Below are 13780 nucleotides of genomic sequence, written 5' to 3' on the forward strand. Positions count from 1 at the left end.
TTAAGATAATTAAAATCTGAATGTTTCTGCTTTACTATTAATTACCAGTTTCCATAGTGGTTTGTCTTTAACGGGGATTTCAGTAGCTTGCTTAAAGTCATCAATAAAGGAAATGAATGCAAATACTTTTTTTTTATGAAGGTTGGGTAGTCTAGGTTTGTGGGGAAAAGTCTTATTTGACTGTTAACAAACTGAAATGTGTTTAAAGTAATTTATTTGTATAATTTCATGCACATATCATACCATGACATTTTCAAATTTACAATAGATAAAACAAATTACCTTTGTCATGTAGTAAAAAAAGTCAGACCATTGTGTACCTTTTTAGAGGGAGGACTCTGGCGCATTATGTGAAGTTTACTGAAATATAAGGGGAGAATGAAATCAACACTAAACAATACATGCAGTACATGCAGGATCAGTTTCTAAGCCCCTTGCTGTTTATACCTTCTAGTGTTAAAGACCCTTCTTTCTTTTCGTCTGCCTTCTCTTCAGTGTATCATTTTGCAGTGTGAACCCTAACCTGTTCATTTAACTACACTTGACGCATTAACACAATGCGTGTGCACAGGTGCAACTACTCCTTAAGACCCCATTAATGCTTGCTCTCTAAAATGCGGCTGCCTAATCAAGCGGTCCATTCAACAGAATGCTTATTGTACTCTGATTTTATGGCTTTGTGATGACAAAGTGATCTCGATGGCTGTGAAAATGCATTTGAGTATTTAATCGGCAAACAAATATCACACTGCTTTTTAAAAAATGAAGCTTAAGCTCACTGAATTAATCCCAACTAATATAACACACAGAATGCAGGTGAGTGAACCTTTTGTATATAATCTAATGTCTAGATCACAGTTTAATAAAAATGGCTCATCGTTGTTGGGTACTTTTATCAGCTTTTGTCTTGACTAAAGGTATAAAACTTGTACATCTTTTTTTTTAAAGCCTCTTTCTGCTGTTTTTTTGACAGCTTTTTTCACAATTACTTTAGTGACTGAGAATGAGTCACACTTCTGGCCAGTTTATTGAATATTAGTTGATTTCTTAATATCAGTGTATCTAATCTTTTGAAAACAAATACAAAATAGGGTAATTTTTTTTTTCCTCAGACATCTTGTAGACATTTCTTGGAATTGGAGCATGCATTTTCTTTAAGTATAAACTTGGTTTGCATATTTGCTATTGGTACAGCTTCTTTGGAAGTCAAATGTTTTTTGTCTCCTGAATTTCCTCTATTTTTCAATGCTCCTTGCTTGATTAGGCAGTTTCCTACTGCAGCATGTTTGGTATCCCCCCCCATCTATCACTCCTGCATCCTTACTCAATGATGCTTTAATTTAAATTTGGTGTTTCTTTTGCAATAAATCAAACGTGTGTGGAATGATGGTGGAAACGCATCAGAAACTCTAAAGATCTCTTTGGGCCTGGTTCCTGCTTTTATCCTCTTCTCCATAGCGGCCAAAACCCTTCAGATCTTTAACATTGAGATGAAGAGCAAGATGAAGGCACACACCATGACAGACGACGTGACTTTCTGGAAGTGGATCTCTCTGAACACGGTTGCTCTTGTGACTGACACCGCTGTCTACCACTGGAGCATGGAGGGCGACTCTCAACCTGTCAAAGTTTTTGATCGCCACTCCAGCCTGGCAGGCTGCCAGATCATCAACTATCGCACCGATGCCAAGCAGAAATGGCTCCTTCTCATTGGTATCTCAGCTCAGGTAATGCAACAGGGGTTTTTTTCTTCTTCTTTTTGGGTGGAGGGGGTATTGGTTAATCCTGGCAATAGCAAAACGTGGCAGCATTTTAGAATAGTTAATTTTTTTAAATCTTCCTCCCATATATGCAGTTTGGTAGATTTACAGCACATAATTTTAACCAAAAATACTAAAACCTACAAAAGAGCTTTACTCAAAATTATGGACAATCCACTTCTTTCACTTCCAATGTCAACATGAGCTTTATCAGACGATGCCAATCCAATACAGAAAACGGTTCTGAATTGACTTGAAGCCCCTTTTATGAACAGACATAAAGGTACTGATTTACAAATTTATGTAAAAACTCTGTGCCAGCACAGAACACTTAAATACACTAATAGCTTCACAAGCTTGGTCAAACAAGTGAAAACAACACAATTTTGATGTGTTCAGTTTGGAGTATAATGTAAAATAAACTGACAATGTAGTCAGCAACACTTTCCATAGCACTTTCTGAATCAAGTGATTCAGAAAGTGCATTAGGATTTCTAAATGTAATGTAAAATAACATGGCATGACATCATTTAAAGTACAAAGCATAGAATGAGACTGAATAGATCTGACTTTGTGGCTCAGGCACATTGTCGCAATACCCAATCTAGAATTTTTTTTTTTTCTCCCAATATTGGGACTGATAGATTTTAAAATCTGATTGGTGCAGCTCCAGTCAAAATGCATTTGCATGGATGTTAAAGGCACAAAAATTGCTCAATTGAATTCAAGTTGTGATCTGAAGAGAAAATAAATCCCTGCAAACACTCAGCCTTGCCCACTTTGATATTTGCACAAAATAAAATTTAGAAATATCTAAAATGTCCACAAGTGTTTCTTTTTCATTGTTGATCATACTAGTAGATGTTTACCTAAATGTGTTTGTGATTATACTCATGCTTATGTTTTTTTTTCTTTTTCTGCAGCAAAACAGAGTGGTGGGAGCCATGCAGCTCTACTCCGTTGAAAGAAAGGTTTCTCAGCCCATCGAAGGCCATGCTGCCAGCTTCGCCCAGTTCAAGATTGAAGGAAACGCGGAAGAGTCAACTTTGTTCTGCTTTGCTGTGAGGGGTCAGGCTGGAGGAAAGGTGATCATTTGCTCATTGTAGTTGTATGTGGGGGGGAGGAAGGAATCGATTAACCAGTAAATTTCATCAAGTTTTTTTCTTTTATTCCTCCTGCTTGTCTTAGCTGCACATCATTGAGGTGGGAACCCCACCGACTGGTAATCAGCCATTTCCAAAGAAAGCAGTGGATGTCTTCTTTCCTCCTGAAGCACAGAATGACTTTCCTGTGGCCATGCAGGTTTGTTTCATTAAGAACAGCAAAACAAGCATTACTTGACATGCCAGTTTCTGTTTATTTTGCTGCTGTTTTTTGTCTTATTGGAAGGGAAATGGTTTAATTTTGCTTTCTTTTGCAGATAAGTGCAAAGCACAACGTGGTTTTCCTCATTACCAAATACGGCTACATCCACCTGTACGACCTGGAGACTGGAACCTGCATCTACATGAACCGCATCAGTGGGGAGACCATCTTCGTCACGGCGCCACATGATGCCACTTCAGGCATTATTGGGGTCAACCGAAAGGGACAGGTAAACTTACCCACCGGTGACTGTCGCATTGCTGTTGACCCAGAACATGGATGCTCAGTCATATTATTGTGACTGTATATTTCTGCTGACGTCAGTATAATCTATCAAACAATATATCGTACACCTTTCATTTAATTTGCGGCGATGTAAACGAATGTTTGAAACGTCAAACGTTGTGGCATGGGCCTCTGAAAGAAGCTCCTGCTTTGTTTATCACGAGGCAAACTCAGACTCTGCCAGGAGGCGCTCTAAATAATCCATGAGCTAGTGTTTCACACACAGGGAGTGGAGAGGGTTGGATGTTGCCGTGTGTGTAAAGCAGAACCAGCGAGGAGAACTGGATCCAGCCAGCTGATTAATAATGTTCTATTCAGGCCACACACCACATGAATAATTGAGTGGAGGGAGGAAAGTTGATCTGAGTCGTGGCAGACATGCCTGCATGTAGGGGCAGTCATGCATCTGTGTGTGTGTGCGCGCTCGAGTCACGTGGACATGTACGGAGGCAGTGATCTGATAAGAAATAGGCCACTGCTTTGGCCTCTAGTGCTAACAGATGCATTGGTTAGCTTAGCAACAAAATCTGGCAATCTGATATCTTTAATGCAGGGGTGTCAAACTCCAGTCCTCAAGGGTCGCTGTCCTGCAACTTTTAGATGTGGCTCTGCTGCACCACACTTGAATAGAATATTTAGGTCATTAGCAAGGATCTGGAGAATTTATCTACACAAGGAGGAGGTGATTAATCCATTTCATTCCAGTGTTTTGTACCTGTGGCACATTTAAAAACTGCAGGACACCGGCCCTTGGGGACTGGAGTTTGACACCTGCGCTTTAATGCAACACTGCACTGCTACATTCAATCTATAAAGCACTTTTTTACATTCAAGTGTCTTACTCATTCCTCATGCTCTTGTATTTTATGCATCAAGTCAAAGATTTGTTGGTACTCCTGGGAAAAGAATGAATGTTAGATTATGAAATTGTTTTGCCAATTGAAGTTGGAAATCTTTTACTGTTTTTCTTCCTGTATTTGACAGAGTTCAAAATTTTTAGCCAGCTTAAGAGTAACCAGTGTTTGAGTTCCCCTCAGCCTCCTTATTGATTTTCCACACCAGAATCTCTGCTGTTTTCTTCCCCCTCTTTGCTTTCAACATATTTCTGCTTTACTATCTGTCAGTGAATGTCTTGTGCACTTGATACTACTGCTCATGTTACATTTGATGCTTGCTGCTGTGTATGTTCACTCTAGTATCTGTATTTTTTCCTCTATTCATCTGATCAATAAAATACTTAGTGGGGTATTTCATTCTTGTCTGACTGTTCCCATACAAACATTAGCTCCTCTACATCCCTTCAACCCCTTTGTTCCTCCTCCTTTAATTTGATATTTTCTTTCAGTTGCTTGGTCACTCCCAAAAATCCTAATTCAGATCAGCTAATTGCACCTGGTGATGATTTACAGCACAGCTTATAGAGGGAAGGAAACTGTGGTTTTAAGCTAAACAAAACGTTATTCACATTTCACTTTTTTTTGTCTTAAGTTTCATTTTTGGTTTTCTTTATGGTGGAGATATGACCTATACTAATCACTCCTGAAAACTCCCAAACAGTTTTCTTTTTTTAGTTCAGTATTTCATTGGACTTAAAAAAGGTTTTTTGACCCAGGTGCTGTCTGTCTGTGTGGAAGAAGAAAACATCATTCCATACATCAACAATGTGCTGCAGAATCCAGATCTCGCCCTCCGCCTGGCTGTCCGCAACAACCTGGCTGGAGCTGAAGAGCTCTTTGCACGCAAGTTCAACAATCTGTTTGCTGCTGGCAACTACTCTGAAGCTGCCAAAGTTGCTGCTAATGCACCAAAGGTATTTTTTCTTCAGATTTATTTTTATTTTATTTTTTGAATTTGGCTGTAACATTCCAGCGTTTCTTGTTCTAGCCCATTGTTATCATCTTCAGTTTCCATCGGATTCCTTTATTTATTTTCCTCTTTCAGGGAATCCTTCGTACACCGGACACCATCCGCCGCTTCCAGAGCGTTCCCACTCAGCCGGGCCAGACCTCTCCGTTGCTGCAGTACTTTGGTATCCTGTTGGATCAGGGCCAGCTCAACAAGTTTGAGTCCCTGGAGCTTTGCAGACCCGTCCTCCAGCAGGGACGAAAGCAGCTTCTGGAGAAGTGGTTGAAGGAAGACAAGGTACTTTAAGCGTTTAGCTCAGCCCGCTCTCACACACAGAGGCGTTTCCTGCCACTTCCTGACTTGCTTTGTTTACACAAACAGCTAGCTTGTTTATGAATGCATGAGATCATCTGATATTTAAGGAATTCATGCACTTTAAAACTGAGGCTCCATCTTGGATTCCTCAACAGTAAATAACTGACTGCTTTGGGAGTGAAATGGTTTATCTTTAAATGTAATATCTTAATGGTTTTGTATTTTAGATTTCCTCCCTTGTATTACAATATTTTATAGAAATCCAATCTAACTTCGTATGTCACCCCTCATTTCAGTTGGAGTGTTCAGAGGAACTGGGCGATCTGGTGAAGGCGGTGGATCCGACTTTGGCCCTCAGCGTGTATCTGCGGGCGAATGTCCCCAACAAGGTCATTCAGTGCTTTGCAGAGACTGGTCAGTTCCCCAAAATCGTCCTGTATGCCAAGAAGGTACGAAATCTACTTTAGAGTCTAACTAAACCTGACAGATCAAAGTAAGGCTTTCTTCTCGTTGGATTTAAGATTTGATTTGATGAGTATTTCGTTTTGAAGGTGGGCTACACCCCGGACTGGATCTTCCTGCTCAGGAACGTGATGCGCATAAACCCAGAGCAAGGACTGCAGTTTGCACAGATGCTGGTCCAGGATGAAGAGCCATTAGCAGACATCACACAGGTCAGAAAGAACTAGTTTTGCCATTTTCACATGAACATAGTTAATCCTAACTTGACTTTGAAGTAGTGTGTACCATGTAATCGAGTAACGGTGCAGGTCACAGCAGTGGAATTCAGCTATCTTGTAGTATAAAGGAAATGCACAACTTCCTTTACTTCCAACGTCTGCAGAATCTCTGCAACATGAACACAAACTGCTGACGGAGCGTTCTGTGTTTCCTAAAGTGCTGTACAGGCAGATGAAGAGTTTAGAAATAACTTGGTCATGGACACTTTAGTCTTTCATATCCAGTCATAGCATATGTTTGTCTACATATTCTATGGACACAATAATTTTTATTTATATTTTATTACCTTGTATAATTAGTGGTGGTTGCATATTTTTATCCATCTGCTTTTTTTTTAAGATCTCACCTTGTGTGTCTTATCTGCTCAGATTGTGGATGTTTTCATGGAGTACAACCTGATCCAGCAGTGCACCTCTTTCCTCCTCGACGCTTTAAAGAACAACAGACCGTCAGAAGGGCCACTGCAGACTCGCCTGTTGGAGATGAACCTCATGCACGCCCCACAGGTGGACTGGTGTTCACATTGTCAAAAAATGGTAGACGCCATACAAAAAAATTCTGTTCTAATGTTTCTGTTGTGCCTGTAGGTTGCTGATGCTATCCTGGGCAACCAGATGTTCACACACTATGACCGTGCTCACATCGCCCAGCTGTGTGAGAAGGCTGGCCTTCTTCAAAGGGCTTTGGAGCACTACACAGACCTGTATGACATCAAGCGTGCTGTGGTGCACACACACCTCCTCAACCCTGAGGTAGAATCCTTTCTCCGTCAGAACAGTTTGGGGTTTTTTTTTGTGGGGGGGATTTATCTTTTTGTATGAACAAACCGAACAAATCTTCTTCTACTCCAGTGGCTGGTGAACTTCTTCGGTTCGCTGTCGGTGGAAGATTCAATGGAGTGCCTCAGGGCCATGCTCTCTGCTAACATCCGCCAGAACCTGCAGATCTGTGTTCAGGTGGCTTCCAAGTACCATGAACAGCTCTCCACTCAGTCGCTCACGGAGCTCTTCGAGTCCTTCAAGAGCTTCGAAGGTGAGAACCCTTTGAAGCTTCAGTACTGATGGTGTACTGTTGCCTTCAGTACGCCATGATTCACTTAGTAAAACGAACAATTTCTCTCACTTTCAGATCTTACTTTAGTTGGCATTAGTTTCATGCAAATTTTTAAAACCTGCCTCAGTCAAGTGTAATTGCCAGTGCATTAGTAGGACAATAGATTCAGTCACACCAGATGAGGTCATGGTTGCTCATTTTTATGCTGGTTGATGTATTTAGTGTTTGAAGTCATGGATGTTTATGGACTTGAATTTGCCTTTGTGTCCCTCAGGTTTGTTCTACTTCCTGGGCTCTATTGTGAACTTCAGTCAGGATGCCGAAGTCCACTTCAAGTACATCCAAGCTGCCTGCAAGACGGGCCAAATTAAAGAGGTGGAGAGGATCTGCAGAGAGAGCAACTGCTACGATCCGGAGCGTGTCAAGAACTTCCTCAAGGTGAGGTTTTTAAAAATAATTTTTTTGAAATTAACAGTCCTGCACACATACGTTAAAGGTCCACAGGTTAATGATCAGTGTGAACGAACTGGCTCTAAGCAGTTAGCTTGCATCTCTTCTAAATCTTGACGGTGGTGAATTTTCTTTCTCTGCTTTGAAATGGCAGGACATGTATCAGGTAAACCTTCCTTTCACCCTTCTCCACCGCAGGATCCTGATTTGTTTTCCTTTCTCTTTGTGCCTCTCTTGACACGTAGAAATAAAACCTGCCTTTGTATGGAGGCGTATATTTGTATACACCACAGTCCATACACTATGAATGCAGTATAGGTCATGTAGTGCTAGTCAGTTGGTTGTGCTGTAATTGCAGTCACTTGTAGCTAGCTAGCAACCTGTGTTTTTGAGATCTAACATGTTTTAAGCAAAATAGAAGTAAGGGATAAACCCTGTGCTATCAGGTTGGAGTAGATGAAGTTATAGAAGTTGTTGTACATGTTGTATCTTACTAATATCTCCCATTTCAATTTGACACACAGGAAGCCAAACTCACTGACCAGCTGCCGCTCATCATCGTCTGTGATCGGTTTGATTTTGTCCACGATCTTGTCCTCTACCTGTACAGAAACAGCTTGCAGAAATACATCGAGATTTATGTCCAGAAGGTGAGAACCACGGCAGCGACATTTTACCAGCAGCCACATTTTACCAGCAGCCACAATCCTTGTTTGAGATGCTCACTGTGGGATTTGTGTGGCAGGTGAATCCCAGCCGTCTCCCAGTCGTCATCGGGGGCCTCCTGGATGTGGACTGCTCCGAGGACGTCATCAAGAGTCTGATCCTGGTCGTCAGAGGACAGTTCTCCACGGATGAACTGGTTGCAGAGGTGGAGAAGAGGAACAGGTGCTCTAACGATGCACACACATCATCTTTCTTTACTTAACTCTTAAGATGATTAAAGGAATTCCATGAAGTTATTAGAAGTGGTTCAATTTTTCCTTAATTTTAACCAGTAAAGCAAAAACTATCGCACTTGAGTTTTGGGTAGAACATATGTACAAACAGGTACTTTTATCTTTAATGTAAAATGTATATATATTTTTTGTACTATTTTGGCTTAATTTTATCTTACTGGGGGTTTTTTTCCTAATGGAAGTGCTTTTTCAGTCTGTAAACTCCAGTTAATAAAGAATCAATTACTAAGTCAGTAATTGATTGATCACTCTCTTGATGCTGTTCCATTTGTCCCAGACTGAAGCTGCTGCTGCCCTGGCTGGAGTCCCGCATCCATGAAGGCTGTGAAGAACCTGCTACCCACAATGCTCTGGCAAAGATCTACATCGACAGCAACAACAACCCGGAACGCTTCCTGCGGGAAAACCCGTTCTACGACAGCCGTGTGGTGGGAAAGTACTGCGAGAAGAGAGACCCTCACCTGGCCTGCGTGGCCTATGAGCGGGGACAGTGCGACCAGGAGCTCATCAATGTGAGGATACATTTCATTCATTCTTATCCTGTATCCACGTGTTTTTTTGTTTTTTTTTTCTACAGCAGACATTAATGTGAATTTTCTTTTCTCCCATCAGGTTTGCAATGAGAACTCTCTGTTCAAGAGCTTGTCTCGCTACCTAGTGAGACGTAAAGACGCTGAGCTGTGGGCCAGCGTGTTGCTGGAGAGCAACCCCTACAGACGGCCACTCATTGACCAGGTAGAGTCTGAAGACCCGACGGTAAAGCTTCCTTCCTACTTTCTCCTGGTGCTTCTCTCAGACTCTTTCTGTCCTCAGGTGGTCCAGACAGCTCTGTCGGAGACCCAGGACCCTGAGGAGGTTTCGGTCACCGTCAAAGCCTTCATGACTGCTGACCTGCCCAATGAGCTCATTGAGCTGCTGGAGAAAATAGTATTGGACAACTCCGTCTTCAGTGAACACAGGTAGGGATGTTCTTCACCTCAACTGTTATCCAAAAGTCATAAATTCATTAAGGCCTTAAAATGTCTTAAATTAATTTTTAAAATATGCAATTTGGCCTTAAATACATTAATCACAGGCCCTTAATTTTGTCATGGTGAAACTATTCAATCTTGTATATCCTGTAGTGTTTTTTTTGTTTGTTTTTTTTTCCCTCACTGGACTTTTCTGTCAGGCAAGTTTGAGTTGACTGACGTCTTTATTGGGTTATTTAACTCTAAGCATTTGAGGCTACCAGTAATTAGTAGCTGCTAATACACCCTTGATGAGTAGCTAGATTTTTAAGTCTATTGTGGATAAGTGCAAGTTTAGCACCAATTTATCATACTTTCTGCAGTTGTCACAATAAGTCTTCAATTTCTTCATAGTGATCTTAAAGTCTTAAATTTGAGTTGGTGAGATCACAGGGTTTCTGCAGGTTTCACCACTTTCAGATTTACTTGATCCAAAAAAGTGCTAATTATTATTATTTTTTTTCTCTCTCTCCAGGAATCTGCAGAACCTTCTGATCCTGACCGCAATCAAAGCCGACCACACGCGTGTGATGGAATACATTAGCAGGCTGGACAACTACGACGCTCCTGATATTGCAAACATCGCTATCAGCAATGAACTTTTCGAGGAGGCGTTCGCCATTTTTAAGAAGTTTGACGTCAACACCTCAGCCGTGCAGGTCTGTACTCTTGAAATCGCATAAATGTTTGCCTTATAAATTAAAGGAGGCTTACAATTTTTCCTTTTCTTTGTTTCCCTTCCTCCTTAGGTGCTCATCGAGCACATCGGCAACCTGGACCGGGCCTATGAGTTTGCAGAACGCTGCAATGAACCTGCTGTGTGGAGCCAGTTGGCCAAGGCTCAGCTCCAGAAGGAGCTGGTTAAAGAAGCCATTGATTCTTACATCAAAGCAGACGACCCGTCTGCATACATGGAGGTGGTCCAGGCAGCTGATAAGAGTGGTAAGTAGAATAATCTAGATTAAGTACAATCTCACAGAAGCAGCCATGTTGAACCTCATGTTTAGTCATGTTAAAACAATCAGCAGGTTCCCTTTCCAGCAGGACAATGAGCACACAGCCAGAACTAAAATAATTTATTTATTTTTTTACAATAACTTGGCCCATCCTGTAAATATGTTTCCAGGTAACTGGGAGGATCTCGTCAAGTTCCTCCAGATGGCTCGCAAGAAGGCTCGTGAGTCCTACGTGGAGACAGAGTTGATCTTTGCCTTGGCCAAAACCAACCGCCTGGCCGAACTCGAGGAATTCATCAACGGACCCAACAACGCTCACATTCAGCAGGTCAACCTTGCTCTGACGCATGATACTGTCTCCCTTTTTTGCCCGATCCACATTTAAACACTTGACCTTTACGTCGTTTTCCAGGTCGGCGACCGCTGCTACGACGAGAAAATGTACGAAGCGGCCAAACTGCTTTACAACAACGTCTCCAACTTCGGCCGCCTGGCTTCCACGCTGGTGCACCTGGGAGAGTATCAAGCCGCTGTGGACGGAGCCCGCAAGGCCAACAGCACCCGCACCTGGAAGGAGGTGTGCTTCGCCTGCGTGGACGGCCAGGAGTTCAGACTGGCCCAGATGTGCGGCCTCCACATAGTGGTGCATGCTGACGAGCTGGAAGAGCTCATCAACTATTACCAGGTAGGTGATGTCAGACTTATTTAACCTTTACACTTCATTATGAAAACGTCCTTATTGGAGATGCACGGATACGATATTATCTGTATCAGCCATATTTGACCGAAGTAGTCAACCTATCTTTTCTTTTTGTTAGTTTATTTTACACTATTTGAGCTGACTTATGTTTGACTGTTTGTGAAGCTATTGGTGTATTTAAGTGTTGCTATAATGGTCCACAGTTGTCAAAGTTGTAATCAGTACATTTATGCTGTATATGTTTTCCTTTATCTGCTTGATATCGACCGATACTAAACCTGCGATGTTTTTATCGGAAGTGAAAAAAGTGGATCAGTGCATCCCTAACGTTCATCCTCGCGTCTCCCTCAGGATCGCGGCTACTTTGAGGAGTTGATCACCATGCTGGAGGCGGCGCTGGGCCTGGAGCGCGCTCACATGGGCATGTTCACAGAGCTGGCCATCCTGTACTCAAAGTTCAAACCCCAGAAGATGAGGGAGCATCTGGAGCTGTTCTGGTCCCGAGTTAACATCCCGAAGGTCCTGAGAGCGGCGGAGCAGGCACACCTGTGGGCCGAGCTGGTCTTCCTTTACGACAAATACGAGGAGTTTGACAACGCCATCATCACCATGATGAATCACCCAACAGACGCCTGGAAGGAGGGCCAGTTCAAAGACATCATCACCAAAGTATGGCTTGGTCAGATTGAGAAATATCTAAATTTTAGTGGTCTTGGAGTAGATTTTCTAAAATCCTCTGAATCTGCATCATGTGTAGGTGGCCAACGTAGAGCTGTACTACAAAGCTGTTCAGTTCTACCTGGAGTTCAAGCCTTTGTTACTGAATGACTTGCTGATGGTGCTCTCCCCTAGACTGGATCACTCTCGTGCTGTAAATTTCTTCTCTAAGGTACTCTGAAGCTGAAACACACACCAAGGTCCAGCCGTTTTTCTGAGTTATATTTGCCATCAATATTGAACGTGTGTGTATTTTCAGGTGAAACAGCTGCCTCTGGTCAAACCCTACCTCCGCTCAGTACAGAACCACAACAACAAATCCGTCAACGAAGCGCTTAACAACCTCTTCATCACAGAAGAGGACTATCAGGTGAGTTCGACTGACGTAACTCTGATTTCTGGTTTGGTTTTTTTTGTTTTTTTTCTTCAACTCTTAAGCTCAATTTGCTGCTCGTTCCAGGCTCTGAGGACATCAATAGATGCCTACGACAACTTTGACAACATCTCGCTGGCCCAGCGCCTGGAGAAACATGAGCTGATTGAGTTCAGAAGAATCGCCGCCTACCTCTTCAAAGGCAACAACCGCTGGAAACAGAGTGTGGAGCTGTGCAAGAAGGACAAGCTCTACAAGGTGCTGCTTCTACTTGCTTTCTTCCTGGAATTAGTTTTAGGTGACCTTTGTACTGACTCTTGAGAAATTAGATTTTTGGAAAAAGGAGATATGGACTGCTTTAAAAAATAAAATCAAGACGGCTGCAGCTGATCCAGAACACTGCTGCTCGCATTCTGACTAAAACCAGGAAGATAAAGCACATTATCCCACTTTTAAGGTCCTTCCACTGCCTCTGTAGCTCAGAGAATAGACTTTAAAATACTGATGCTAGCTTATAAATCACTGAATGACTTGATGAAATGATGCTTTCAAGATCTGCTGTTTTCATTCCTTCCAGACCACTCAGGTCTTCTGCTCTGCATCTGCAGAACCAAACATGAAGAGCCGTTCAGTTTTTAGGCTCCTTTAATCTGGAACAAACTTCCAGAAAACTGCAAAACAGCTTAAATGCAGAGTTCCTAAAAGCCGAGGCTAAAAACCCACCCGTTTAGTTGCCTTCGATTCATAACTGGAACATTAACCAATACAAATAAACTTAGTGAGTTTTTCCACGTCGTCGTCTCTGATAGGACGCCATGCTGTACGCATCAGAGTCCAAAGATGTGGAGCTGGCAGAGGAGCTGCTGTCCTGGTTCCTGCAGGAAAACAAGAAGGAGTGTTTCGCCGCCTGCCTTTTCTCCTGCTATGACCTGCTGCGGCCCGACGTGGTGCTGGAAACCTCCTGGAGACACAACATCATGGACTTTTCTATGCCATACTTCATTCAGGTCATGAGGGAGTACCTCTCCAAGGTATGAGGGGAAAACCTGGTCATTTATCAAAGCACCAACACAGCAGTTTTAAAAAAATAAGGGGTGCACTGATTGGGTCAGGCTCTCTGGGGGGCAATTTAATTTTTTGATCTTCTCTGATCCAATATTAGTAGGCCAAGAACAAGTTGGGTTTTTTTTTTTTTTCCATTTCTAAAATGCATTAAGACACAAACTCCCATGTTTTTTTGTTGGTAAATTT

At 42.3% G+C, this 13780-nt stretch overlaps 1 protein-coding gene across 2 annotated transcripts in view; it reads left to right on the forward strand.

Moving 5' to 3' along the window:
- Positions 1-13780, forward strand: part of cltca (clathrin, heavy chain a (Hc)) — a 28110-nt gene that overhangs the window by 11201 nt on the left and 3129 nt on the right. For both annotated transcript variants that reach the window (XM_044140883.1, XM_044140882.1), the window contains 26 exons: positions 1459-1727; positions 2684-2845; positions 2949-3062; positions 3181-3354; positions 5023-5220; positions 5352-5552; positions 5867-6019; positions 6122-6244; positions 6680-6817; positions 6899-7063; positions 7163-7343; positions 7639-7802; positions 8339-8464; positions 8560-8702; positions 9051-9285; positions 9386-9508; positions 9587-9732; positions 10259-10442; positions 10533-10725; positions 10910-11067; positions 11152-11424; positions 11791-12108; positions 12197-12328; positions 12416-12526; positions 12617-12787; positions 13339-13560. In XM_044140883.1, the coding sequence (XP_043996818.1) occupies positions 1459-1727; positions 2684-2845; positions 2949-3062; positions 3181-3354; positions 5023-5220; positions 5352-5552; positions 5867-6019; positions 6122-6244; positions 6680-6817; positions 6899-7063; positions 7163-7343; positions 7639-7802; positions 8339-8464; positions 8560-8702; positions 9051-9285; positions 9386-9508; positions 9587-9732; positions 10259-10442; positions 10533-10725; positions 10910-11067; positions 11152-11424; positions 11791-12108; positions 12197-12328; positions 12416-12526; positions 12617-12787; positions 13339-13560 (4577 nt within the window). The remainder of the gene's footprint in view (positions 1-1458; positions 1728-2683; positions 2846-2948; positions 3063-3180; positions 3355-5022; positions 5221-5351; positions 5553-5866; positions 6020-6121; positions 6245-6679; positions 6818-6898; positions 7064-7162; positions 7344-7638; positions 7803-8338; positions 8465-8559; positions 8703-9050; positions 9286-9385; positions 9509-9586; positions 9733-10258; positions 10443-10532; positions 10726-10909; positions 11068-11151; positions 11425-11790; positions 12109-12196; positions 12329-12415; positions 12527-12616; positions 12788-13338; positions 13561-13780) is intronic.

This window comes from Gambusia affinis, linkage group LG15 (assembly GCF_019740435.1).
Source record: "Gambusia affinis linkage group LG15, SWU_Gaff_1.0, whole genome shotgun sequence".
NCBI lineage: Eukaryota > Metazoa > Chordata > Actinopteri > Cyprinodontiformes > Poeciliidae > Gambusia > Gambusia affinis.